The 26813-nt window shown below is 32.4% G+C and overlaps 1 protein-coding gene across 6 annotated transcripts in view; it reads right to left on the bottom strand.

The window, feature by feature from the left end:
* Positions 1 to 399: 399 nt before the first annotated feature.
* Positions 400 to 26813, bottom strand: part of LOC129968482 (NAD(+) hydrolase sarm1-like) — a 153432-nt gene continuing 127018 nt past the window's right edge. For all 6 annotated transcript variants that reach the window (XM_056082408.1, XM_056082404.1, XM_056082407.1 and 3 more), the window contains 11 exons: positions 24701 to 25027; positions 22463 to 22855; positions 18396 to 18624; positions 16230 to 17335; positions 15962 to 16138; positions 11162 to 11286; positions 8072 to 8307; positions 5380 to 5482; positions 3085 to 3274; positions 2051 to 2172; positions 400 to 841 (listed from right to left, as the gene is read on the bottom strand). In XM_056082408.1, coding sequence (XP_055938383.1) covers positions 562 to 841; positions 2051 to 2172; positions 3085 to 3274; positions 5380 to 5482; positions 8072 to 8307; positions 11162 to 11286; positions 15962 to 16138; positions 16230 to 17335; positions 18396 to 18624; positions 22463 to 22855; positions 24701 to 24988 — 3249 coding nt within the window. In that variant the 5' untranslated portion in view covers positions 24989 to 25027 and the 3' untranslated portion in view covers positions 400 to 561. The remainder of the gene's footprint in view (positions 842 to 2050; positions 2173 to 3084; positions 3275 to 5379; positions 5483 to 8071; positions 8308 to 11161; positions 11287 to 15961; positions 16139 to 16229; positions 17336 to 18395; positions 18625 to 22462; positions 22856 to 24700; positions 25028 to 26813) is intronic.

Genomic DNA, 26813 nt, shown 5'->3' with positions numbered 1-26813 from the left:
CTTAAATATTCGACTGATACCTTCGCTTGTCGCTGTCACTAGTCAGCAGGCTGAGGCGACATGTGTCGGAAATTATTAGACGGTCGAAGTATGATACATTTCGAAATCGGTGTCATTATTTTATCCTATACCTGTATAAATGAACTGCCTCGGAAATTAAGTAAGTATTAAAAGAATATATATTTACTGATAAATGATACATTTGTCCTTAATTAACATCATGATGGTAAGATATTTCGAAGTGAATTTTTCGAAGCAGCTTCAAGATAAATAAGAATACAATACTTTCAGCTTATATGAAATTACAGCCAAGTTATTACCTCATTGGAAAAACAATGAAATAAGTTTCGAATTCATCAATATTTTTTTATATCCTTCTAAATAAAGAGAAGACACCAATTGATTTTAAGCTTTTATTTTAAAAATTGACTCCCATTGTAAACAAAAATGCATTTTATATGTAAAACATAACATATTTCTTGTTCTTTGCAAAAAAATGTTCTTTTTCTCTTGTTTAAGCAGTTCTGAGAGGATATGAAATCTAATATCCTAATAATAATATTAACAATGCGACACCTCGCTCATTCTACTCATGCCATTGCTTCCGTTGATCTCTTTGTCCGAGCACGTGCTGCCTTTGTTACTGTCGTTGCTTGCACTCCTCTGATAGATTGGGTTCCCCCTGTTGGTCATTGCGTTGGAGTTCCCCGGTGTGCCGGGAGTGCCAGCTCCGCCGATGCCCACGTAGCGGCCTAAAGGCCCGTCACTTCGCACGTTCATTTCTCCCCGCATAAACCTTTCTAGCTTGTCCACGCATGCGTCTTGGTAATCATGAATCCACCTAGAGATAAATAAAAGAAATTCGATTAACATACTTTATTATAAAAGGAATTAGAATTGCATTTAATGAAAAGTCAACCATTTCAGCAAGTCAATTAAAAAACAAATGGTTTCACCGCCCAATTTACCTTTTCTCTTTTATTATAATAGCTGTTATTTTTCTATTAACTCGATAGAAGCAAGACTTAAAGTTGAAAATTGACAGTTTTTTGCGAACAATTTAAAAGCGTTTACTTTCTTTTGTTGTGGGACGCTCGTTTGGATGGATATAGAGAATTATAAGGAAATTTTCTAAAAGTGGTGGCACGCTCCTTTTTTAAACAGGATGACAGGTGTAGGGGAGATGAGGAGGGAGGTCTGAGGTTGACCATTTTGTGGCTAGAGACCAACCGCCTCGAAGAGTATACTATATTGGTGAATTGGACAGTGATTTGAACGGATTATTATGAAGATTGTAGTGGGTCACAGACAAATTTTGTCAACACTGCTTCGTTCAGTGGTGGCGGGGTGACCGGCTGCACACGAGAAGAAGCTTTATAGTAATGAACATCTGCGCCAAGAATAGAAAAATTGTGCAGCGAATTTGGCGGACGTGCATATACTTTGGCAGTTATTGTTATAGAGCAGATATTCTTTGTATTTAATACTATTGTAATTCAAACACTATTGTCGTGTAATGAGAGATGGGAACAGTTATTATTTTACTTTATTATTTTGCAAAGAACAGTGTTCGAATAATTGTAAAATATTTTGTAGATGTAAAAATGTGCATATTTTCCTGCATTATCTAAAGTATGGGAAATAAGAAAGGAAGGGAGGACTTATGCTATTTTAAGTTGATGTGCACTAACAAGCTTACATGAATTCCTCGTATAATAAATCTATCATATGTACAATTCACATAAGTCAGGTGACACAACATACTAAAAAATTTAATCTTTTTCAAATCACACTTGCATAGTGACAAAAATGAGTTAACGCATTCGTCTTCTGATGTAGAATTTAAACTATTTCTATGCTTGGATTAAAAATGAATGCTTATGTCATCTCTTAATGAAGAATACCTCATGTCTCGTTAGTATGTAATCAAGTATAATAAGATTAAGCTAATAAAAATTTATACTAAAAAGTGGAATGATTTCAAATTAAAACAATCCATCAAAATTGAAATAAATAATAAATAAAATGATGATTTAAATAATTTTCTTACCTGACACCATTAAAATAACAGACAGCTCTCATATCTTCTGGCAATGTTTCTGGCTCTGGCCATTGAAAATTGTCCAGAATTGGAATGATATTGCATTGGCTTTGTAGTGCTTCAACTATTTCCTGCAAAAGGCGAGAGAAAAGAGTTGCAGCTAATAAATATAAGAATCTTGTTGTTCGATCAATAAAATTTATGAGTACTGCAATAAGAAGCAAAGAAATTTTTGCCATTTCTTTATTCAAAATAAGAGAAGTTTATACAAAAGATGCCATTGATTTAAATGCGTTTTGAATATACACATCTCCTTTATTTTGTACTATTATTCATCTTCAGACATCAGTAAACTTTAAAAAGTATGCAAGTTGAATGTGCATTCAGAGTATTTTGGAAATAATTTTCCATACAAGCTTTTATTTATTATAATTATTATTATTCTTTTTAAAACAAAAAATGTCGGTGTAATTTCTTGTAATATAAGTTTATTTTTGTCATAGCAACTCATTTTTTGAAATTTCTGAGCTAGAATGAATTGCTTAGCTAATAATAATATTCCTCCAATGATGTAGTAAATCCTAATTTTTACGAGTTCAGTGAAGGGATACTTTGAATTCTAAAAGACGAACAGTCTAAAGACCTTGGGGAAAAAAATACACGCACCAGTGGGTTTCAAAAATAGAAAAAAAATGTGACATGATTTTATTACAGATATAGGGGAATTGTCTTTTTGTTAGTGGGAAATAGCATACTTCTATTTCAAGTTTTCAAAACAAATCAAGATTTTTTAAATACTGATTTACATCGATTGAAACGTTTTAAAATTGTGTAAATTTCCACAATTAAGTCTTGGAGACACATTTTTTGAAAATTATGTTAAGAACTAGATTGCTCGTGCATCGAAAAAAAAATGAATTATTTTCCAAGCACAAATTTAAAAAAAGGCAAAATCTTGCTTATTAATTAATTATCTTAAACTTCAACTAAATGATAGAGATATTTCGATAAATAAATAAATTTTGCTGCAAGCGTCAACTTACTTTGTGGACCCAGTCTTTGCATTCGGTGTCATTCATGCACCTGTCCAAGGCATTGGGTGTTAGCACCAGGAGAAAGTGTTTGGCTTGCCGAATGCTGTTGAGTAGATTGTTGTCGAATTTGCCCGCCTCCAGTCTCTCGACGTCGATGAACACGGAGAAGCCCCTCAGCTGCAGATGAACTTTCAGCAAGCTGAAGAATGGGTAAGCGGAATTAAATTAAAAATAAACAGCAGGTGATTAACCAACACATTAGAAATCAAATTTTAACGAAAGGCTTCTGCAGCTGGAAAGATATTTTTCCCACGAACAATCTTTCTTTAATGAATAAAAGAATTCCGTGGCCCATTTTTATTATAAATATTTTGTAACAACAACACAATTCAAAAACAAATTAGGAAACAATATTAGTTAGAGGAAAATTAATTAATTTTTGTGAGAAATTTTAATTTTTCGTTAGGTTTCAATACAACATTCAACACGCCCTATGACCGTTACACTCAAAGCTACCAAATTTGGCACAGATAAACATGAAATACACAAAACGCGCTGGAATAGTTGCACCCAAAGCTACGAAATTTGATATCAGTTACATTTTGAGTAATACAGGCTCATTAAGACGGTATTTTCCAAAATTTTAATTAATAAATCAATTAAAATTATTTCATTTCTGAGCAATTTCGGAGCATATTGTACAAATATCATTTTCACATCGTTTTAAAAATAAAAATTAAAAAACGCATTTCAGTCATATCATTTATTTATTCCGTAAATATTTATTATTTCTGCAAATATTTTTCTCTTTTTCTAAATAAATTTTTCAAATTATTTTTAAGTATATTTTATAACAATACTTTTCATCATTTCGATTATTGCGCTTATACTCCTGGAAGTTGCAATGATATTAAATGTATTCTTTCGTGTGCAAGCTATAGCAGCTATATAACTAAAATGTATCGCTGGTGTACAATAAAGCAAATTTAAAAAAAAATAAAGATGATAATAAAGAAAGATTAAAGCCTAAAACATTATAATGCTATTAGTTATAAATTTCCTTTAAAATTTATTTCTCTGAAAATTTTTGACTATAAAAATTGAAATATTTCAAAATTGAAGTTTTTATGTTAGAGAAAGTTTTTGCGATCCTATAATTGTTCTACATGATTTTATTTGAGTTAGAGAGACAGAATCATGAAGTACTTTTTGCAATTCGTGTATATTAATATTTTAGTTATATAGTTAAATAAAAAGTATAATTAAGACCAAAAGAGAATATTTTTGCGATGTGAATAGTTTAAAGTTTAAATTCAAATTCCTTTATAAATTTTAAAACGTTAATTTTACATATTTATTAATCTTAAATGAAGCTACATCATCAGAAGAAAAATAAATTTTTTTAGCCATTAAATCTCAATATAAAGCAAACGGTTTTGATTTTAAAAATGCAAAAATAAACTCAATTTAGTTTTTTTTAAAGTTTTTAATTATTTTTTTTTTAGAATGTAGAATTGATATCTCCTCATATGCAAATAATTAACTGAGATACAGCGCAATTCTGGTTTGAACACACCTCAATAATGTGCAATTTCTTAAATTCTTCAATTGCTACGTGAGCCAAGTTTGGAAATACTCGAAAATTCGTGTATGAAATTATTTGCATGTGTGATAGCATTTAGTGATACGAACTGTTCGTTACAGTTATGAACAGTAATAAGATTAAAAATATCAATCACATTTTGAATTTATAAAGTTTTTACAGAGATGATTACAAATAAAATTTTCTCATTAATATGGAATAGTTGACTTTCCACTCGCCCGAAGGCATATGGGAAAAATTTGAATGACCAGACGCCGCGACAAAATTGACGGGAACTAAGGTTGACACCTAAGGGTCATCACCGGCTGTGGTATAACTCACTCTCCCTTTCCCACGTAGAAGGCACTCTCCCATCTCCACGTAGGAGGCTTCGTCGGTAAGGGGTAGCCTCTCTTACACAATTTCTGTATAAATCAGAACGGTGAGAACCAACCACCACCATTCAGAAAGCTTCTCATCCCCATAACTGAAGTGCCCCCCGGAAGAATTAATGTAATAAAAAAAACGGCTTTTTTTATTGCATTCGTTCTTTTCTATATTTTACTTTTGATAGATACATAAACATAATACATTTAATATAATGAATTGTATTGTAATATTTTTTTAAAAAAATAGAATGTTTTTATTAAGGCCTAAAGCATTTATAGTGATCGAATGATACTATAAAGGAATTTTATCTTGATTTAAATATCTAAGGTTACCTCGCTAACTGAGAGCCATTTGATCTTCTGTAGCTGACGAAGACGTCCAGGCTTTTTTGTTTGTCATCTTCCTCTTCGGCGTCTTCGCTTTGCTGGGCCAGACCTATAAAGCAACATAAGAGAATTTAGTCTCAATGTTGATCCAATTTTCCAATAATCAACGAAATTTCAATTTTTATTGCACAAATGAATTTTAGCAGAGCAGTACCATTATAATTGTGTAAAATGCCAATACCTGAATTCCATTTGAAAAAAAAAAATCCTTTTATTAAATGTTTTATGTTTGTACGGATGCAATTTTTAAATCGTTTTTTCACTCGCGTTTTAGTATGCCAGAACTTTGAAATTAGAATATATTTGTGGGTTCACGATTATAATACACTTTTTTAAAAGTTTCAGAAGATCATCGGTTGGCTATTCCATTGATTTAACTATATTTTAATTCTATAAGTCTGATACAAATTGTTTATAAATTTAAAAAAAAAAATATTTCAAAACACCGTAATATTTGAAAAAATTATAAATTAATAACCAAAAATAAAAAATTAAAATTTGCTTTTCAAATAGTAATGATTCTATTGTTTAATGCATTAATAAAAATGGTTGTTAAATGATTGTCTGATGCGGGTCTAACTGGTAATATAGTCTATGAATAATTTGTTTATTAATTTGGATGAAATTAATGAATTAATCTGGAATAAATGAATAATTTAAATATGAAATATACCTAAATTGTTTTTTTGTTTTTTTTCAATTTTTAATTTTCGCTACGAACAAATAATAATTTAAGCTGTAATCAATTAACTAAATTCGAAAGATTTAAATGGAATAAGAAACTATCAATCCATAAATAAACAATGTGCAAAAACACCTATATAATTTTCTGAATCTATATAATAAAATATAAAATATACATTGTATTTAGAGAGCGCTAATGCTGCTACAACTAAAACACAAATGAACTTAACCAAATTAGAAATAAATATTAAGTTAATAGTCAAAGAATCTTATGATAAAAGGGATGAATTTAACTTCAAAATAATTAAACTTAGTAACTACCATTCTAATTTAAACTCTAAAATTTTCAAAAATTTGATATTTTCACAATTTAACAGAATTAAAAAAATTTGCAATAATAAAAGCTCTTATATCTTAGCAACAAGCAATCTCATTAAAAATTTAACTATTAACGAATTTCCCAAAAACTTTTGCAATATAGAAGTTTTGATAAGAGTTTAATTTCTGACTTCCTCCGGTTTGTTAGCTTTGAGTTTTATTTCAATAGATGGCGCTTCAAGTTTGATGACGATACATTATGACGAAACGTGGGAGGCGGATATAGCTGTAAACGTGGAAAAATTAAATCTTAGTTTAGTTCAACGAAATACATCTACAATAGCACGTTTTAACCTCAAGTAGTTTTCTTCAGATTTGTACTTTCATTTTGTAAGTATTTTGCCTTGTGTTAATATTACTTTTTTGGTTCTTTTTTCATGTATTTTGTATTTTGATTTGCTGTGGTCTTATTTGGTTTGTTTTTTGCTAGTGTTTTTACTTGTTTTAATCTTGTGATACTAATTTATCTCTAAAACCTCAATTTTCTGGGATTTTCGGGTCACGAGGGGTCAATTTGTTGGACGAAAGTCAGACCCCTCACAGAAAAAATCCCTGGTTTGAATCCTTGCCTGAGGGTGACCCTTGAAAAAGTCTTCGGGCCGGATTCAGTTAATCTTTCTTTTTGATTCTTTGACTATTAACTTAATATTTATTTCTAATTTGGTTAAATGGAATAACTCACTCTCTCTCTCTCTCTCTTTTGTTTAATAATAATGAAAAATCTATGAAATTCGACCCCAAAATTCATACATGCGACCTCACGGAGCATTGGGATCCATAACAGCTTTGTTTTGAATCATCCATTTCTTCGGTGTTTTGAATTGTTGAAGAGGAAATAAATCAAATTCAAGCTATCAAATTATTTTGTACAGCATTATTTCAGTGAAAACACGTCACCTTAATTTATGATTTTATTCAATCCCGTTATATTCAACCATTAACTGATAATTTTAAAAGCCAGGTGCAAGTAACTTCCGATTATCCGCGGAATTAGATGATAAAATAATGGCGGATAATATATACGTAATAACTAGAAAGGCAAACAGCACGAAAATGTTGTGTGTTTTTTCAGTGCCGACTTGCACATACGATTATGGTTTAGTTAACAGTAAATTTCTATACTCATGACTTTGTTGCTGTTTCTTATTTTTAAAAATCGATCTTTGTTGTTGTTGTTAATAATATGTATGCCACGTAAGAAAGCCGTGGAAAACCGACAGCTAACTATATTTTTCATTTCTGATTTTTAAGTAATCTCATATTTAAAGTTGATTAAGTAATGACGAAAGTCGGAATGGATATTTTGATTGGATACATGCAATAATTTTTAATTATTTATGTACAAAAAATTATTATTTAATCCCTCGAACTCTGGTATCATTTTAACTTTAATTTCTACGCCACGCAAGCCATTATTTTCGCATAAAATCAAAACACAGTGTTGTTAATTTCCTTCTGAAACTATATAAGTTCAAAATGCTTTCTCGTGCTCTTTTCCCCCCAACTTTCTGCCTTCTTAGTCAGTTCTCTCAAAAAAAATTATCTTCATGGATTTTCAAGCACTATATTTACTCACCTTTTATTGCATGCGCTATTCTTAGCCTGTGTATGCTGTTATCGATTCCGCAAACTTCTGCCAAATGGTCTTCGGATATGTATTTGAGGGTTTCTTTCTGGACGCCGCAGCGGAGCATCTGGTAAGTATACTGAGAGAATTCTTGACCCAGGGACTGAAGCACTTGGTTCAGGTAAGTGGAATCGCACGATGTGTAGTCTGCCATTCGCTTCAGCTGATTCAGCTCTCTCAGAAACCTGTGGAAAACGAAAAACGGTTGAAGAGCTTGATCTATTTCAATATGGTTTAATATATAATTACTTGATGTGATTTCCTTTTAAGCTCAAGTTGACATATACAGCATTTTATGCACTGGCTTATTTTTTTTCTTAGGGAAAAAAAAAAAAAAGAGTTCAGAAGAAGAATAGTTATCATCAACTATTCTTCTAATTATATTTCTTTTTCAGTGTAGATAGCACATGCGCCTAGATTGTAAGGTGAAATTTCATTTCTTTTTAAAACTGATTCTTAAAAATCTCGATTCGACTTTAGCTTACATGCAAATTGAAAAGTTTAGTTAAATCTTTTAACAATTTTTTTTTTTATAATTTCAATATTTTTTCATCTAAGAAAGTTGTTACAGATGCTTAAGTATTAAAATTAAACAAATTTCCGTATGTTAAATGCAAAGCATTACTCATAAAGCAGTTCTTTCATACTCAAAGCCATTTCCACCCCCAGACTTGAACCAGTCTTCTTTTTTGAATGCTATTTTAATATTGTTGTTAATCATTCAAAACGTTTTTGTGCAGCAAATTTTTTGCTTGCAATGCTTAGATTGCACACTTACTTCTATTGCCAGAAAAACGCCTCAAACAGAAACGTTTTCGTAGCAAATGATAAACAGCAAAATCAAAATAAACACTAATGCACGCATACAAAACGAAATTTAATAAGGAAACTCGTTTTAAAATTGACGTATGATGAATTATACGTATTTTCAACTCAAAACGATTCAACTGTACAAAGATCAGTGGCGTTAGGACAGGGAGCAATAGGATATAGATACCCCCACTGCCAGACTTAGAATGAATATAAAATGTTTGTGCTTTAATGTCACCTTTTTAAAGAAAATTTTAATAAAAGGGCAAAAAATTACATCATTTCCCGAGTGCCGTTTAAACTTACAATGCCAATTATCACGAATATTGGCGAAAAAACCATAGTGTACTCCCATTTTCCCTTGCTACACCTTTGTCAGAGGTAGATATATCTTCAAATTGTGAATAGGAATTATGTTGATACTGTAATCAAGCCTTCTTCAAACGGAATCAGATGTATCTTTGAATCTTTTTGATTGATTTTGGATGTGCATACGTGAACTTCACAGCTGCTGATGGATAAGACATTACTGACAACATTATATTGTAGATCAATGAAATGAACAGCAATTACTGATAAAGAGAGATATTTATATACAACGGCTAGGGATTCTAAAATATTTAGAATCAGCCGTTTGACATTACAGTAGCTGAAATGGAATGATGTGAAATAAAAGTCTCCAAAGAGTGGGTCCGGCAAATGAAAGGCTTAAATCAAACACAATTTATTAAGAGGGGAAAAAAAACGAAACACATGATGAAATATTTACAATTATGATGAACAACTTGTTAATGCATGGACGGTCATTACAGGACCTGAGACAGGCATTTAACCTCTGTCACCCGAACAGAACAGAACAGGAAATCTGAACATGACCCTCAAAAACTAAAAGAAAAATTACAAACATAATGACACGCATTTATACCATGTCTAAAATCTTATATTTACATATTAACTACGGTTATCGGTTTGACTAAATGTCAGATACGATACTGATTAAATGGTTATATGTTTGATGTTAAGTGAAGTGATTTACCCAAACTAATGACGCACAATAGCAAGCAAAAAATGCTTTGCATCATTTAAGAATAAAGTAGAGAGACAAAAAAATTTAGAATTTAAAATTATGAAATAACCTTAAGGCCGAAATTTCCTAACAATTGCTAATACGTAGCGTTTCAGAAGTTGGATAATTAAGCTCTTATCACTGACAACTTTAATGATAAAAATTGTATTAGGATAGTTTGATTACACAAGATTAAAAGTGTATACTCGCATAATCGAAAATTTGATTTGTGTACCCAAAAATATGCTAAAAGAGACTGAATAATTGCGTTGAAAAATGCTGAAGCATTTATGCGCCTGCAATGTGCAGCACTTAGTCATTTAATATAATCATCGTGATAAAAAAAATATTTCATTGTAATCTGCATTTTATGAATAACCGCAATGCTTCAAAAAAGTCAAGAAAAAATTTCCAGTACTCAAAGTAGCCATCCTAACTAGATTAAATTTTTATGGCAATATAATAGCTTCTATGGAAACGATTCATTCCATTCCGGTTGATTATGAAAATATAACTGAATTGTTAAACTATTTGAACAAACTTTATATTGGAAATATAAGATGTAATGTTGAGTTTACGTAATGAAAAATGATGCAAATGAGTTCGCAAGAAAGACTGCACATTTACACAGCATATCTCATACCCTAAAATCATTCATAATTACTATTTTATCTACAAATTTTGGCTTGATCTTTGATATAAATAGAAGAGAAAGTCCAACAATCATACATGAGGCATTCCAAACAATTTTGACATCTTTTTGATGTAATTGCATATTGAATTTACATGGAATATTTATAATGCTCGTATCCTTACATCATGTGCTGTACCCAAAATCATTCATAATTATTAATGTTTCATCTAGCAATTTTGGCTAGATCCTAGGGATAAAAATAAATACGGAAGTCCAACAATCGTATATGCGGCATACCAAACAATAATGTCGTAATATCTTGTTAATATACTTGCATACTGCATTTACATGGAACATATATAATGCTCAGTTCATTCAAACTTCAATCGAAAATAATCTGGAAAAGTTGTTAATGATGTTTAATCATGTAAAAATGAAACGCTTTGTATTTAATAATTAAAACGAATGATTAAGTTTACATCAGTGATCTTGTTTTAAACTTTGCAATAATAATAACTACGCAATTTACCTTTTCCTTAAGATGCCGTTCCTTATGCCTATATCTTCTTTGAGCATGTCTTCTGTTAGCTGCAGCAGGAGATCACCGTCTACGCGACTGCTAAGGAATTCATTCGTGTACGCATCAAAACCAATCTAAGAAAAAAGCAGAAAAAATGAATTTGAATTCAAGCTTTGATTTAATATTATCAATTGCAAAAACACTATTCCATCTAATGAATCAGTTTTCTTCAAAGTTTGTATTTCTAGTGCCTTTATTGACCGATTTTTTGAAATGTAAAACTTCTGAAGTCAATGTTCTTAATTTTCAATTGTAGCACATTGCAAAGAAGGCCCTTATTTTTTTTTCTTTCAGACTTCTGGACCATTACATAAAAGGATATGGATTCCAAACACATTTAAAATCCATTAAACACACATGCAATTCGTTGCTTTGTTAAAATCGTAATTCAGAACCAGTATACTAAAACTGTCTAGCGAGATCATTGCGGCCAACCCTAAGTGGATTAGAATTTAATTTAGTTTGGAAATGTGTTCTCTGAATAGTTTTAGGCTGTTCAGGGTTTATGATTTTTTTTTTAATACAGATCTTTTTTTTTAAAAAATGCATGTGTTAGCAGAATAATATTTCTTCGGGGGAAAAAAAATTCTCTTTCTTGTTTTAATCTTTTCTTCCTTTATTTGTTGCATAGAAGTATGTTCTATCAATTTATTTATGATCACTTATAAAATCAGACTCACTAGAAACACATTAAATCGGCAGTGTCAAATTGATTTTCGTATGTATCGTGAATTAGTAGCTGTTTTTAGTATTACATCCTAGTTTAACACGTTGACTGCCACATTACGCGTTTGTGCGTTACAGATGATATGTAATTCTACCATCTATCTTATTAGATGATCCCTTCGCTATTATAATTAAGAGATAGCAAAGAAGGAGGTCATCTAACTAGACAGACAAATCTACACTAAATATCAGGCCTGAGTCGTGGCAGCGAACACGTTAACTTGCAAATAGATGGCAGCAGCAATTGTGTTTTTGTGTGACTAAGACGGCATGAATTGATAGTTCCATTACAATGAATTCCGTTAGTGTACCAAATTAATTTAATATTTATTTTTTTCTAAATGCAAAAATGGAACACAAAACCCGAACATCCAAGAAATTGGTCACGAGGGGTCAGTATTTTGGATGAAAGTCACACCCCTGACAATAAAAATCTCTTGTTTGAATCCCTGCCTGAGGGTGGCCCATGAAAAAGTCTTCAGGCCGGATTCATCATTTCTTCTTTTTGGTTCCATTTTTGCATTTAACTTAATATTTATTTATTTCACATTTGGTTTTCATTTGTGCTTTAGATGAAGCAGCATTAGCGCTCTCTAAATACAATGCATCTTCTATTAGTTTTGACTCAGAAAATTTTTACTTTTAATTGAATTTCATAATGATTGTTTTATTGATTGATGATTCTTTAGTTAGTGTACGTAGCTACTAGGAATTAAATAAGGCGAGTTTTACAGCGTTAGCAGTTGATAATGTTCAACAGATGGTAGTGCATAATGCATCTAAAGAACTTAAGATTTTTAGACTAATTAATGATAAAAAAAAACTTTTTGAATTTCAACCTTTAACAATCAAATAAACCGCTACTGTGTAACAATGTTAAAAAAAACAATTATTTAGGAATTTAATCATAGTGGTAACAAGTAGCATAAGGTACCTAGCAGATTTTCTACATGTGTGAACAAATAACTGATTGCCGACACGTTTATGCGAAAGAGAAATCGCACAGACATCTGCCCATTCATCTGATGACTTCGACGTACGAGACTGAGGTATATAACCCATTGAATGAGCACTATTATTGTGCTCACTAATAAAATCAGACTCACATGAAACACATTAAATCAGCATCGTCAATTTAATCTTCGAATGTTTTGTGAATTAGTAGCAGTTTGAGGTATTATATCTTAGCATAACTTGCAAATAGATGGCAGGAGCAAATATGTTTTGTTTGACTATGACAGTAGGAATTGATAATTCCATTGCAATGACTTTAGTTGATGTCCATAGCTTCCAGGAATAACATTATTGTACTTTACAACGTTTGCAGTCGATGATGTTCAACAGATGATAGGATTAATTCAACTAATGCATTCTTTAGTCTGACTTTGAACTTAAGACTTTTAGACTATGATAGAACTCATTAAGAATTTCAACTTTCAGCAATCATATAAATCGCTACAGTGTAACAATACAAAAAATAACAAGAACAATTATTTCGATATCCAACCATAGTGATAACAAGTGCAACAAGGTACCTAGCAGATTTTCTACATGTGTGAGCCTGTAACTGATTGCTGACACGTTTATGAGAAAGAGAAATCGCACAGGCGTCTGCCCATTCATCTGATGACTTCGACGTGTGGGACTGAGGTACAGAACTTATTGAATGAGCGCCATTATGGTGCTCGTAAATCTTCGTTAAATTCGCTTTTACTGGAAGAACGCCACTTAAGAAATAATAACGCCGCTCACTACACTCAGCGTTTTTAACACCGGCTCAAGGTTAACCGGCAATCGTCATCAGGATTAAGAAGAAAAAAGTCGCGCAGAACCCAAATGGGGCACAAATTGCTCGATGAGATGGGCTCTCACAGCCTTCCTGGTGGTCTTTCTTTGATTATTGCTGCTATAGCAACACTTGGACTGTGCTATAAAAGTCAAATTAGAATAGAGTGCAGCTGGGACAATTATGAAGAACAGGTTTCGAGCAATTGCGAGCGCCTCTTGTTTTTCAAGAAAAAAACTACAAAAAGGGACAATGGATCTTAAAGCAGATGAAAGTTAATTTGTGTGTCTCGATCTTCAAAAGTTACTTCCTTTTGATGTGAAATTCAATTGCTTTTTCGCCTACAACAAAAAGTTAAACTTGTTAGATTAAAAAAAAAAATGTTTTTGTCGTTATGCGGAATAATGTGAAATATGCATGTGAGCAAAGATGTTCTAAAAGGTTTAACGTTGATTTAGATAATGCTGACAACATATTTTCTTTAATTTCATATTTAATATTGTAACTAACAGTTTTTCTATGTAAAAAAATGAACATTTCATTCTTTTCAGTGAGAACGCTTAATATTATTAATCGAAATGGATGTAATGTCCTTTTTTCTGAATATCCGTGGAGTTAATATAAGATACAAGATTCTATTGACTAACGATACTTTATTAAAGTATTTTGGTATCAAAACTTGTACGCAGCACATAATTATATCACAGAACTTTTCTTTCTTTAATTATTATTACTTATAATGCATAGTAAAAGAAGCGATTTCGCCTCAATATGAATATGCATGGAACTCAATGGTCATTTAATGTCTGACGAAGAATCTAGTGGACCGATTTCTGAATCTCCAGTCCACAAAGTGTCTAGTATTGTTTAAAAACCTATTGTCTGTCACTCGTGCTTTGAGTATTCAGATCAGTACACGAGGCACAGATCCAAAAGGTGAAATATTGATTAAATAAGAATGGTATGACTAGATGCAGCTAATAAATGACTATTCTTCTGAAAGAGCTAAATGACCGACGAAAAGTGCTAACGAGTCTATATAACTACCCGACTCTATATAAACTCACAAGAGTATAACGAGTTTATATAAACTCATATAAACTATCTGAGGCAATATGAGTTTTGCATTTTTGAAGGTGAAAAATACTTTCGTGCAAGATAGAAGACTGATCAAGTTCAGGTCAACAGTAAAATACAAGAATGAGCACAGAGAACTTTATGGTGAGATAGGAAGAAATACAGGGCTAGTATAAAAAATCCATTCATTTTCAAAATGCTATACATTTAAAAGAATTACATGTGAATATACGAGTAATATATGAAAATAACTGTAAACTAACCAAGATTTCTGCATCCTCTACTAAGATTCTAGGTGTGAGGGCACACATCTAAGCATAGATGAACCATTCCACGCATTTTTGTAGCATCATCCTGTCAATGATTATCACTGCAGCAGTGATCTTTTTCCTAAGCTCTTCTAATGTTTTCAGAAATGGGAGTACATTAACAAAGTCCTAATTGCATCCCCAAAGGAAAAAGTGACGAGGCATTCCATTTATCCGGGAACATGCATCGTCATAATGTGCGATTCTGGGGACTGAAAATCCACGTGCCGTTGCGACAATTGAAAGAGATTATCTAAAGATGGAGGTGTATGGGCCGTTTTTCTTCAGTGAGAAGAATCTGGCTGGCTCTAGTTACCTGGATATGCTACAGTCATCGTTTCAATAATCGGCTAATAATTCTAGGGATTTTTTCTTCTAACTGGATAGAGAATTCTCTCGTTAGAATATTCAAGCTCCTCGATTCTTAAGATGAACTTCCGCATCACTGCATTGGGCGCGTTGGTGAAGATGACCCCGTTTTGTTCTCTTGACTCCCAAGATCACCTGATTTAATACCTAGTGAATTTTTCCTTTGGGGGCACATTAAGTTTCTTCCTCAGGGAACGAATTCTTGCTACAGTAATGACAATTGACATGGTGGCGCTACAAATTATATGGACCGATATTAATACCATAATTATATCTGGATAAGTGTCGTGTAACTATGGAATGCACATACAATATTTGTAGAGTGTGCAGAAAATTTGGCGAGTTTGCGGTTATTTTCATATACCATTAATATCATCATTTCAAGTAAAAAACTGGTAAGTAATTTTTTTCAAACTTTTCTGAGTAACATAAATTTTGTTCAATTTAAATAGAATCTAAAATGGAAACATAAGTTTTTCTTACTTGTTTCACCCACTCTTTAACGTCTATTTCTGTCCACAGAGGGACTTGTTGAGATAATTTATGAGGTAGTTCTTCACCAATTAATTGCAAAGCTTGTGCAGCAAATTTAGAAGCAATAGCATTTGGTGAGCTAGCTACTTTCTTCAATGCATCCACCGCTCCAATTTCTTGAAATATCTATTCAGAGACATTTGAAAACATTTAGAATCATACGATAAAAACAATGAATGCATATAAAGCCTGCAAATGGCTGATTTTTAATACTTACTATAGTATTTCCTTGTTTTTCTTTGATTCCCGCCTCCATGGCGAAATGGAATGCTGCAAGACTTCTAGCCTCTTCTCTTTTACTGTCCAAAACGTTCACCAACCTTTGCAACCAATTTTTTGATTGTCCATGAACATGTCCCACATGACTTTTGGCAAATTCTTCGGGACTATGGCTTGTCACAAAAGGTTCTACGAGATCTAAGGTACCGGATTTCAGCACAGCAGCTTCAATCTCTTTGTTGGCAACCAGCGAAGAGATAGCGAGGCAGGCATAGTATTTGATATTGTCATCATTGTTAAAGGCAAGAGTGAATAACCACACAGGCACTTCATGCTTGATCATGGCTTCTTGGTTCTCGGGTCCACCGTAAAGGGACAAGTTGGCTAGAGCAGTGGCGCAGTGCCTAAGCGTCTCAACATCGGACGTCCTGCATTTATAAATAATGGATTTCAAACCGTCTCTTCGGATCACTTCACTGCACGTTGACTCAGAATGTTTGAAAAGATGTTCGAGAAGACCAGTGCCAACCCGAGAATGTGACACTGCAGTTTTGTTGCTACAAGAGCATGCCACTTTGACGACTTTCTGCAGACCATTTTGTACCACATAAGTTCTGTTTTCTGTAGACATGCACTGTTCTAGCAGTTCCGCACTGCGGAATTGTAGGTCAGCATTTTCCGAGCTACAGTTGTCGACGATTATTTTGAGTCCGCCACGTTCGCGCATAATATTGCATAATCTCGTTCCTAAATCATGTCCGTAGTTAGGAACAGCCCAGGCTTTCCTGAAAAGATCACTCATGGTCATCAATAATGTGGTCGCCTCTTCCACGGAGAGGGCCGTCTTCAGTTTTTCTACACAGGTAATCATCCTGCTTTCGAAACGAAGCTTAGCTTTGTCCACGTCTGATGAAGAGGAATCATCACTGAGTATTTGAACATCCTCCTCCAGTCCTTGTAAAATCGCAAGCTTTTGGTTTTCGTTGAATCCAAAAGATTCGATACTATCTCCAGGCATAACCCCGAAAGACATTCCTAGAGATGACATGTTCCCGAAGTCCACTTGATGAATATTTTGACTGGAAATGGAAGATCTACTGACTCCTATAAGGAAAAGAAATTGTAAATGGGAAGTACACAATATGATGAAATATTATAAAACATTATGACCATAAAATTTCAATAACTTTGTTAATATTATGCTGAAGTGATACAATAAGAAAGAAAACATCTATTATATTCTAAAAGAGATTTACCTCTTTTTTCATTAAATATAATAAAAGCGTAATAAGGTAAGTTAATAAATAAATACATAAATATAAAAGAATAATTTGAAAGCCATATTTTATATTAATTAAATTCAGGAAATCTAAGTACAAATATAAAAAAGATTTTTTTCGTAAGGAAAGTGTTCTAGATAGAATTATTTACATACATTTATTTAAATGAAATATTTTTATTTGTATTTAATGGTATTTCACAGTTCTAATATATTTACAATTTTAATCCTTGAAATACTATCTTTTTGAGATATTTCCCAAGAAGTTATGGGTATTAACATCTAGAATATTACAAAAAACAATATATAACTATGAAGCGTTTTAAATAATGATAGGCAACATGCAGAAAATGAAGAGTAGTGACCTATTTGTTAAAGAAAACTTTCTACATATTCCAAGAGTTGTGAAAGAAAACTAATGAGAAACAACATTCATTTTAATCGTACGTTTTTTTTTTTTCTTCTATTCTAAAAGCTGTGTCGTTCCCAAACACGTATATGAATGAAAAGGGCTCTTGCTAAATTTTAAAATTTTGAACTACAAAAAATATTTATTTGAAATCAGTAAAATTTTATTCTACATTTTCACAAATTCAAACGAACTTAATAGGAAAAAAATTGTATATAAAAACTAATCAAAACTATGTATTTGTATTTCGCTATAATTAGAAACATTATATTCAGAAATAAAACTAAAATATTATAAAATTATTATAAACATTTATTTAAATAATGTAGGTAAAAAAATTCAAAAATATTTTTTTATTCTATTTTTGAGGGTAAAATTTCAAAAACTGCAATTATATTTTGTAAATGCACAGGAAATAATTGGTAAACCGATTTTGGAAACTAAACAAATGAAAATTCCTTTTGCGATTCGAGTACCTTTTGAAGTGAAAGTCATTTTGGCAGATGATGATGAAGACATATTTTTCTCCGCTTGAACCATCCCTTGCGAGAACAGGTGTCTCTCTTCCTGCTTCGACATGGCGATCTTCTCAGCGGTGAATTCATCAGTAGACAACTTCATAGAAGCTGCCGTGGCCGTTCTTTGCTGCTGCTGGATCGAATCGGCTGTTTTCAGCTGCACTTGATCTTGTCTGACAGCAGCGACCTAAAATGAATAAAAATGATTATTATTAATAATAGTTAGTGATAAGGAATTTTTTGGTTCGAAAAATGTCCGAAATGATATTGGCACGTTGTTAATTATCATTTGCATTTAAAAAGAATTAACAAAGATAAATATTTTGCCAGATTGACTGAGTTTTCTGAAATGCTTTCCGAAACTATCTTGTCAGAATTAAGAAATTCGCATCAAGAAATCTGCAGCCAATGAATAGATATTAATCCTTCTAGGCCATTTTGAAAATATTAGTTTCCTTCCTTTTAGTTATATATTAGTTATATATTACTTTTGTTGCTGAAGAATAATAACGGTGATTTATATTAATCATTAGGAAGTGCTTTAACTATTTTTATAATAGCTATAGCATTTATTAGACGTCAATTTAATAAGTTTTCTGATTTTTTTTAAATACAGACACTCAATAAAATGATCCTAAACCAGCAGGAGTGGTCTTTCCGAAACTTTCTGGTATATTCTCTAATAAATGTACTTGCGTTTCATTAACGCACACCACTGGCGAAAAGTAATTGTTAAAGAACATATTAACGTACTATGGCGATTAATGATGAAAGGATAAATCATATCACTGACTCTCCGACCCGTCCGAAGGCACACGGATAAAAATACTTAACACTTAACACCTCTCCATGCCCCTGCGACTATAATCTTAACGATTATTTAAACAGTTGGGTGGACATGGAGAGTGAGAGTTGCAGATGGCTAAGCTAATGATGTGGAGGTAATGGTGATTGGGCTGATGATGTGGAGCTGATGTTGGCTGAGTTGTAGTTGGCTGGGTTAAAGATTTTTAGGCTGTAGTGGGTTGCATTGGAGTAGGCGAGCTGAATACGGTTAGACTGGTGAGGAGCTGACTTGGCTGGGTTAGAGCAGGAATGGTTGGTTTTAGGTTGGGTTGGAGCAGGGATGTCATGGGCTATGCAGGACTGAATGGAGTTGTCTGAGCTTGAGGATGCGCTGCGTTGGTGGTTGGAGTTTCCGGGCCTGGGTGGAGTCTTGTCGTGCAGGTGGTGAGATGGGTTTTCCGATGTTATAGGAGTGGTGGTCAGTATCTGAACAGCTGTGACTCTTCATGCAGGAATTGAACCATTTTTCTGATCTTGGCCCTGCTGAGAGAGTTATCTGCTACCCTGGAGAACCAGACCTGTTGAAGGTTAGCTGATGGTTTCGTTAGGTGATACGATGTAGTTAAGGATAAAAATACTGAATGACCGGACCGCCGCAACTGCAACACTGGCGGGAACTGTGGTTGAGTCCTAAGAGCCATCACCGGCCACGGTACAGCCCTTCCCGAAGGAAGTACGCCCCGTCATCGATGAGAGGACCCCCCCCACACCTTTTTGTGTACCCTCTAGAGTGACGAGATCCAACCCAACCACCATACCGGATGCATCTCATCCTCATTTTGAGGTGCCCCCCCTGGGGGTTATGATGAAATGATAAATACACCGGAAGGTGTGGTCTCTGAAATTTTCTCTCATACCTTTCTTCTCTTGCATAAAATTGTGGAACTTGGATAAGGTCGCGAATGCCTTATTTATCATTGACGAACAATAGTTACGAAATATATTTTTTAAGTGAGTCTAGCATTTTTACTGAATCATCGCGCAAATATTATTTTAGATACCTTTTATTCCGATTGAAACCAAAAGTTAACAAGGAGCTCCAGTTGTAGTCGTATTAAGTACTACACTTGTGTACCAAATTTTTCTTTGTAGCTCTTAAAGTTTTCTAGCTACCGACTTCACTTGTACATGAACAGCTAGCCAGCCAAATTTCCTTTGCGTGAATTTCGTTCAAAATTTGATATAAATTTTCAAATGTGATTTATATACCAAATTTTATCCGTCTACTTTAAAGCGTTTGCGAGTTGTAGTGTTCACAAAAAAGCTTAATGTTCTTTGAACTCAGGAAGGCCTGAAATGTGAAGATTTCTCAAAATTTCAAGTTTGAAGTTTTGGAAGATTATAGTACTTTTTCTGGTACTTTTCCGTTAGCTGGGCACAAATGTCGCCAATTGTGAACCAAACGAGAATTTGGTGGAATTCTACATTTGTTGGCGATTTTCTGCTTGCGCCCGGCTAACGGATTGTGAACCAAGCGCGAATTTGGCGGAATTCTACATTATTTGGCGATTTTTCGCTTGCGTTTGGCTAACGGAAAAGTACCCTTTTTCTATATTAACTAAATACATATTAACTATTTGTGTACGAAAAGGCAAAAAGAAATTAAATAAATGTGTAAAATGAGCAACGAGAATTTTTTATTTTGTTTGTGTTAGAATTTTAGGTGGGATGCACATTTCGGTGTACTAATTACATTTTTAAGGTTAGTTTGAGACAATTTGATGCTTTCAGAGGTGTTACTTATGCTTTTTTTTTTCAAAATTATCTCTAAGCAGTAATCTATCGCTATCATAGCAACTGAATCAGATAAATTCTAGAAATACATGCTGTGAAAACAACAACAAGAAAATAGAAGAACGGAAACTGTACAGATATGGTAGCATGTTTCGTTTTCTTCCTTTCTTTTCTTTATGGTCATCTTCTCTTTGGAGATCACATAGAGGATTATGACAGTGAAATGAGTTTCATTATTGGTTTCTCAATCCGAGAGTGACGTAACACGAGGGTTCCTGGGCAAGAAGGATCTCCTATGGCAAATTCAGTATAATTATTTGCAGATACATGACTGAATGACATCTATATTCGAGAAAATCTACGTTGCCTTTTTCAAAAATCTTTGTCATTGCCTTTTATATCGTATAAGAGAGAATCTGGAAAAGCTCATATGTACCTAATGAACATAATTACTATCCCTAACCTTTAATGTTGGTCAAAAATATTGTTCCCAAAGCAGGTCGACATCAAAACCTTTTCGCAGTATCATTTTGGTTGCAAATATTTTTTGATGACCCTAAACTCGCATTTATTTGAAAAAAATATATGTATTTACAGGTGGCTAACAAAATAATAGAACTCCTGTGAATAAAATTGATATCTAAGAAAGCGCTTCGTAAGCATGAAAATATAATCTAAGCTATAATTTTTTTTAATATTGAAGGTAGCTGATAAGTATATGCTGGCTTATATAATATAAGCTGATGAGTATATGAGCTCAAATGAAATTGCATATGTGTTGGATTTTTGTCTAAAGGTTAAAATGTGAGACCTCACTGCTTTTATAGAGGCCAAATTGTAGAAGTCCAACTAGCTGGAGCAACTGTGATTGAAAATTCCCAGCTTTAGGCATTTCAAGAGATATGATGTCTAAAATCATGACAATGTACATACAGCATGGCATATTTCGCGGAACTTACACAGAATCTTTATGAAGAATGGTACAATATTCCTCTAAACACTTTCAGAACTTGTATGATTCGATTCCCAGTCGAATCTAAGCTGTATTACATGCCAAAAATGACACTATGCCTTATTATTTAAGATTCCTATATTCATTATTTTATTTGATATTTCCGTTTAATTTAATAATTACCTGTATGGCTAGGATAAGCAAAAGAGGATTCAATAGGATATGTTATTTACGTTCTATTAAAGTTTTAAATTCTATTTCTGTAACATTTGAAAATGAACTTTTTGTCAATTAAATTTGGAAAATTTAATTCCCACATTCGTCGTTAAATTATTCGTGACTTGCAAATTCAGCTACGTTCCTCCATAAATACTTTAAGAAACCAATGAAATAATGCAAAGACTAGCAGAAATAAACATGCACTGGTAAAAGAGTAATCAATTAAAGATTTTTTAGCACAATATACCATAGTCAAACCACGAATGTCTGTTACCTTTTCTGCCGAAAAACCGTCTGTTTCTAATTTCTGTTTCATGGCCGCAGACGCCGACTTTTCTTCGTAACTGACACTGCCCGTCTGCAGTCTCTTCCTCTCCTGATTCGTAGCTGCCATCTTTTCTGCCGTGTAGCCGTCCGAAGTGCTCACTTTCATTTTGGATGAGGCACTGATTCTTTTCTGTTCGAATTTCATTTCTTGCGGAGAAGATTCTCGAAGAACGAGCTCCTCTTCGTCCAGGGGCTCGTCCACGGACAGCCCTCTTTGAACTAGCCCCGTGGAAACCAGTCCCTGGGAGGCGGTCGAGTTGCTGACCATTTTGAGTCTGGAATCGGAACTCGTGCTGGAGTTACTTGTGACGCTCACGCTACGACAGAAGTTTCTGTTCTCCTGAAATCACCAATAAAAATAAATGAAACTCCTGTTTTATTGGAGATAAGACGGTAAAAGTAACGGTAAATGTAAACAATCAGAACGCAATAATATACAGGATGTGAAAGATAACTTAGTGTAGTTAAAGAAAATAAATAAACTGAATAAACTTGCTAATGTCATCAAAAAATAAAATTTTCCATAACACTGATTTAGCATTCAGGAACTCGAAATAATAGCGAAGCATTAATGATGTTTAATTATTTATATAATGGCTCTTTTTATGACATCATAAAATTTTCCGAAGTGAATATTCTGAACATAAATAATACTTAATGCATATAAAAATATAATTCTCTCTTTTTTTTTTTAACTTGGCATCTTCTGGAGTCATAAAACTGAAATTAGTTAACTTTTATCAAATCAAAATTTTCAGAAAAATAATAAGATGAAACTTTTTTATAGAATCTAATTATTGTAGAAGGTCATATTTAAGGTACTTAAAATTGGGTTTTTCATTCTTTTTCATTTTAAATGCCAGTAATGGTACAAAACAGGTTTTGAAAGACAAAATGAAGAGGAAAATAACTCTTGTGAAGTGCCTCTAAATGCTCTTATTGAAATTCCAAACATTTTGGTAAGACTATCTAAATCTTTCAAATTAGGAAATAATCTCAAAATTATGTTTTGTGGATACATTCTTCATATAATTTAAGGATTCGTTTGTTAATGAGAATTTATACGATATTTGTTTGATGAAGGTAAAACTTTTTATTCAGAGAGTGTTTCAAAGGATAGTTTAAAATGAAAGTCATTGAAAATATAGTGGCTAAAAGTTACTAATATATGACCCTTCTTTAAATATTTCTTATCCCTCAAAAAGTGGCACTTACCAAAACTTTTGAAGCATTTAACCTGCAAAAAAGTGATGTATTATGGAGTCTCGAAAGTATTTTTTTAAATACAGAAAAAGTTTCTGAAATTTTTCTGTAAAAAAAAAAAAAAAAATGTGAAGAATATCATTTAGATATTAACAAAATTGGCTCTCTTAACGATGACATAAATATGCGATTCTTTACAAAAATCTTATGCCCTTTTATTATCAATAAAAGAACAGCAGTTATTCTCATATTTCAAATAATCAATCATTAGAGAAAATAATTAGTTAATCTCATTAACCATTACTAATAGTTAGTTAATATTTAAATCATTGCAAAAATTTAAAGCAATAATTGAAAATAGTAAACAAGGTATTTGAATTTATTTTTAGGGCTTTCGAATATTCATAAGATTTAAACAGCGACTGAAATTTAAGAGATTTGACGAATAATGTTTTGTTGATGAATTTTATTTACAATACGATCCCAATTTGTCCATGCACTTAATTTTTGAAAATCTTTCTCCATTCCAACAATTATTTTGTAATTTAACACCTAAAAAATTAGACGAAAGGCAAAAATGACCATGAGTCCATGCACAATAAGTAACAAGCAATTTACCAATTGCTAAGTAATATATTGATATACTAATAATACAAGTAATATACCAGTTTCTAAGTAATATATTGATATACTAATAATACAAGTAATATACCAGTTTCTAAGTAATATACTGATGATACAAGAAATTATACTGATTAATATATAAGTAAATACAAGCAATATACTGATAAGTATATAAATAAATTATACTGATTAAAGTAAAGTATAGTAGTCAGTATAATTACTTATAAAGTAATTATACTGATTAGTATATAAATAAACGCAATATACCAATTGCTAAGTAATATACTGATAATACAAGCAATTATACTGATTAGTATAAAAGTAAAGGCAAGCAAGATACTGATCCCTAAGTATTTACCTGGAACATCTCATTCTGCTGTTGCGCTTGTTGCTGCTGCTTCAGCTCCTGTGTGGAGACAGTGGAGTGTAGGATCTGAGCTTTCTTGCTGAGCAGTGAGCTGCTGGACGTGGAGGACGATGAGCTGCTGCTCTTCACCATCTTCTCAGATGAGGAACTACTGCTCTTCATCATCTTCTCGGAGGAAGAGGCGTACGAAGCATTGTTAATTTTGTTGATGATGGTGGCGGCGGAAGCCTTCTTGTTGAAGTCCACGAGGGACCCCAGTTCGCCATTAGTGGACATCATCTTGGGAGGTTCACCCGAGTCGTCGGGGCTCTCGGTCCCCTATGGAGGAAAAAGGAATGCATGAGTTGTGGTACCAGAAAGTAACAATACGATATATACGGTGCCTGAAGTTGTAGTATGAATTGCAATGAAGAGAAATTTAGTTATTGGGATCTAAGCCAATGTTATCGAATTCAGACACAAAATTGAAATTAATGATCAATCAAATACATCCGATACAGTTAAATGATAAATATTTTTTTTAATTCCATTTCTGAAATTTTATATGCACGCTGACACCAAATAATATTTTTAAAATTATTATTAAATTTTAAATATTATATCGATTTAAAAAATAAATTGCAACCCCAATAATATGATACAAAACAATATCGAAGTTAAAAGAATTTTTTTTTAACCAGTTAAATAAAATTAACCAAGAAACAAAAATATTTCAAACTATGATCATCAAACAACGCTTTTTATTCGTAAAAGCTAAATAAAAAATAAAAATATGAAGACTAAACAAATCTCTTCCGATATTTATTTACATACAACTAATGTGATAAGATGCTAAGGAAATAGATAACATTCTGATAATAAGCAGCATTTATTAAAGAATAGTGCTTACTATAAAACAAATATGTTTCATCTTTATATGTTTACTTAAATTTACACTTTCAATAAACATTGAATAGATAATGCGTTTATTCATTGTGTAAATGTCGAGTCGTAACGAATGTATGACTATTACAGAACAAAAATCGGCAAAAATTTTAACAAAGCATTCAGAAATAAGCTAATGTTTCCGAAATTAGATAAACATTTTTATTTAAATCAGTGGAATTTTTTCACTAGTCCAAATAGAAATCTAATTGTAAATTTTTTCAGATTTAAAATTATGTATATTGCCACAAAGATCTAAAAAATAACAGGTCACAAAGTAACATTACATCAAGTTTATTAACTCTAAGCAACTCGTAAGATGCAGGCGAAGAATTGATTTCACTGCTTGTGAAACTCTGAATTTATACCTTTTCAGAATTATCTAGTATTATAAAGAAGGTTATAAAAAGATCTAGAACATTAACAAATGAATAACAAGAAATTTAAATTAAAGTTCAACCTTCAATGTAATGCAATTGGGATTCGAACCTCCGATCTTGAGCTTTGCCAGCGCGTACTATACTTCTAAGCCACGCTGACAATGTGCAGATCTTTCTTTTGCGACAATATATATTTTTTGCCATATTTTTTCTTGTTTGTCGGCATTCTTAAGCTTTATGCACTGCTACAGCAATGTGTGATTTTTAATTATTATTAATATTAAGCAAAACAATGGAATAATTTCTTATGCACATTCTTTCTTAAAAATAAATAATAAAGTGCAGAAAATTATTTTTTCAATTCATTTTCCCATAGAGTTTGGTTTTATTATTAATATCAGATATTTATTAATGCCAATGAATGTATAAAATAACGTGAAATTATAACAAAATATAGGTCAGTAAAATGATAATTATTTGCAACTGCGTATGTAGGAAGCAATCCAGACAGACACTAACTCCCGCGAACTAATTCAGATCGCGTGCATTTCTTACGCACGCATGAATTTACTTATCGATCCAGCTTTCTATATGAAAGCTGAAAAAATATGCAAACACTGCGTGATAGTGTGCATGAGTTCTGTGTGCACACACACGTCAACACTGAATGCGCAGGGATCAATTTTGCAGCTGAGAAAGCAAAATTCCATGTTCGGTGCTAGGTTTTAAATTTGGAATTTAATATTTGCGAAGAGGCATAAATTAATTTAATTGAGTTTAGTTTAAGCAATTTATTTTTT

The sequence above is a fragment of the Argiope bruennichi genome, chromosome 5 (genome assembly GCF_947563725.1).
Source record: "Argiope bruennichi chromosome 5, qqArgBrue1.1, whole genome shotgun sequence".
In the NCBI taxonomy this organism is placed as follows: domain Eukaryota; kingdom Metazoa; phylum Arthropoda; class Arachnida; order Araneae; family Araneidae; genus Argiope; species Argiope bruennichi.
Note: the sequence above shows the minus strand (reverse complement) of the source record. Positions and strands in the feature narration are given on the sequence as shown.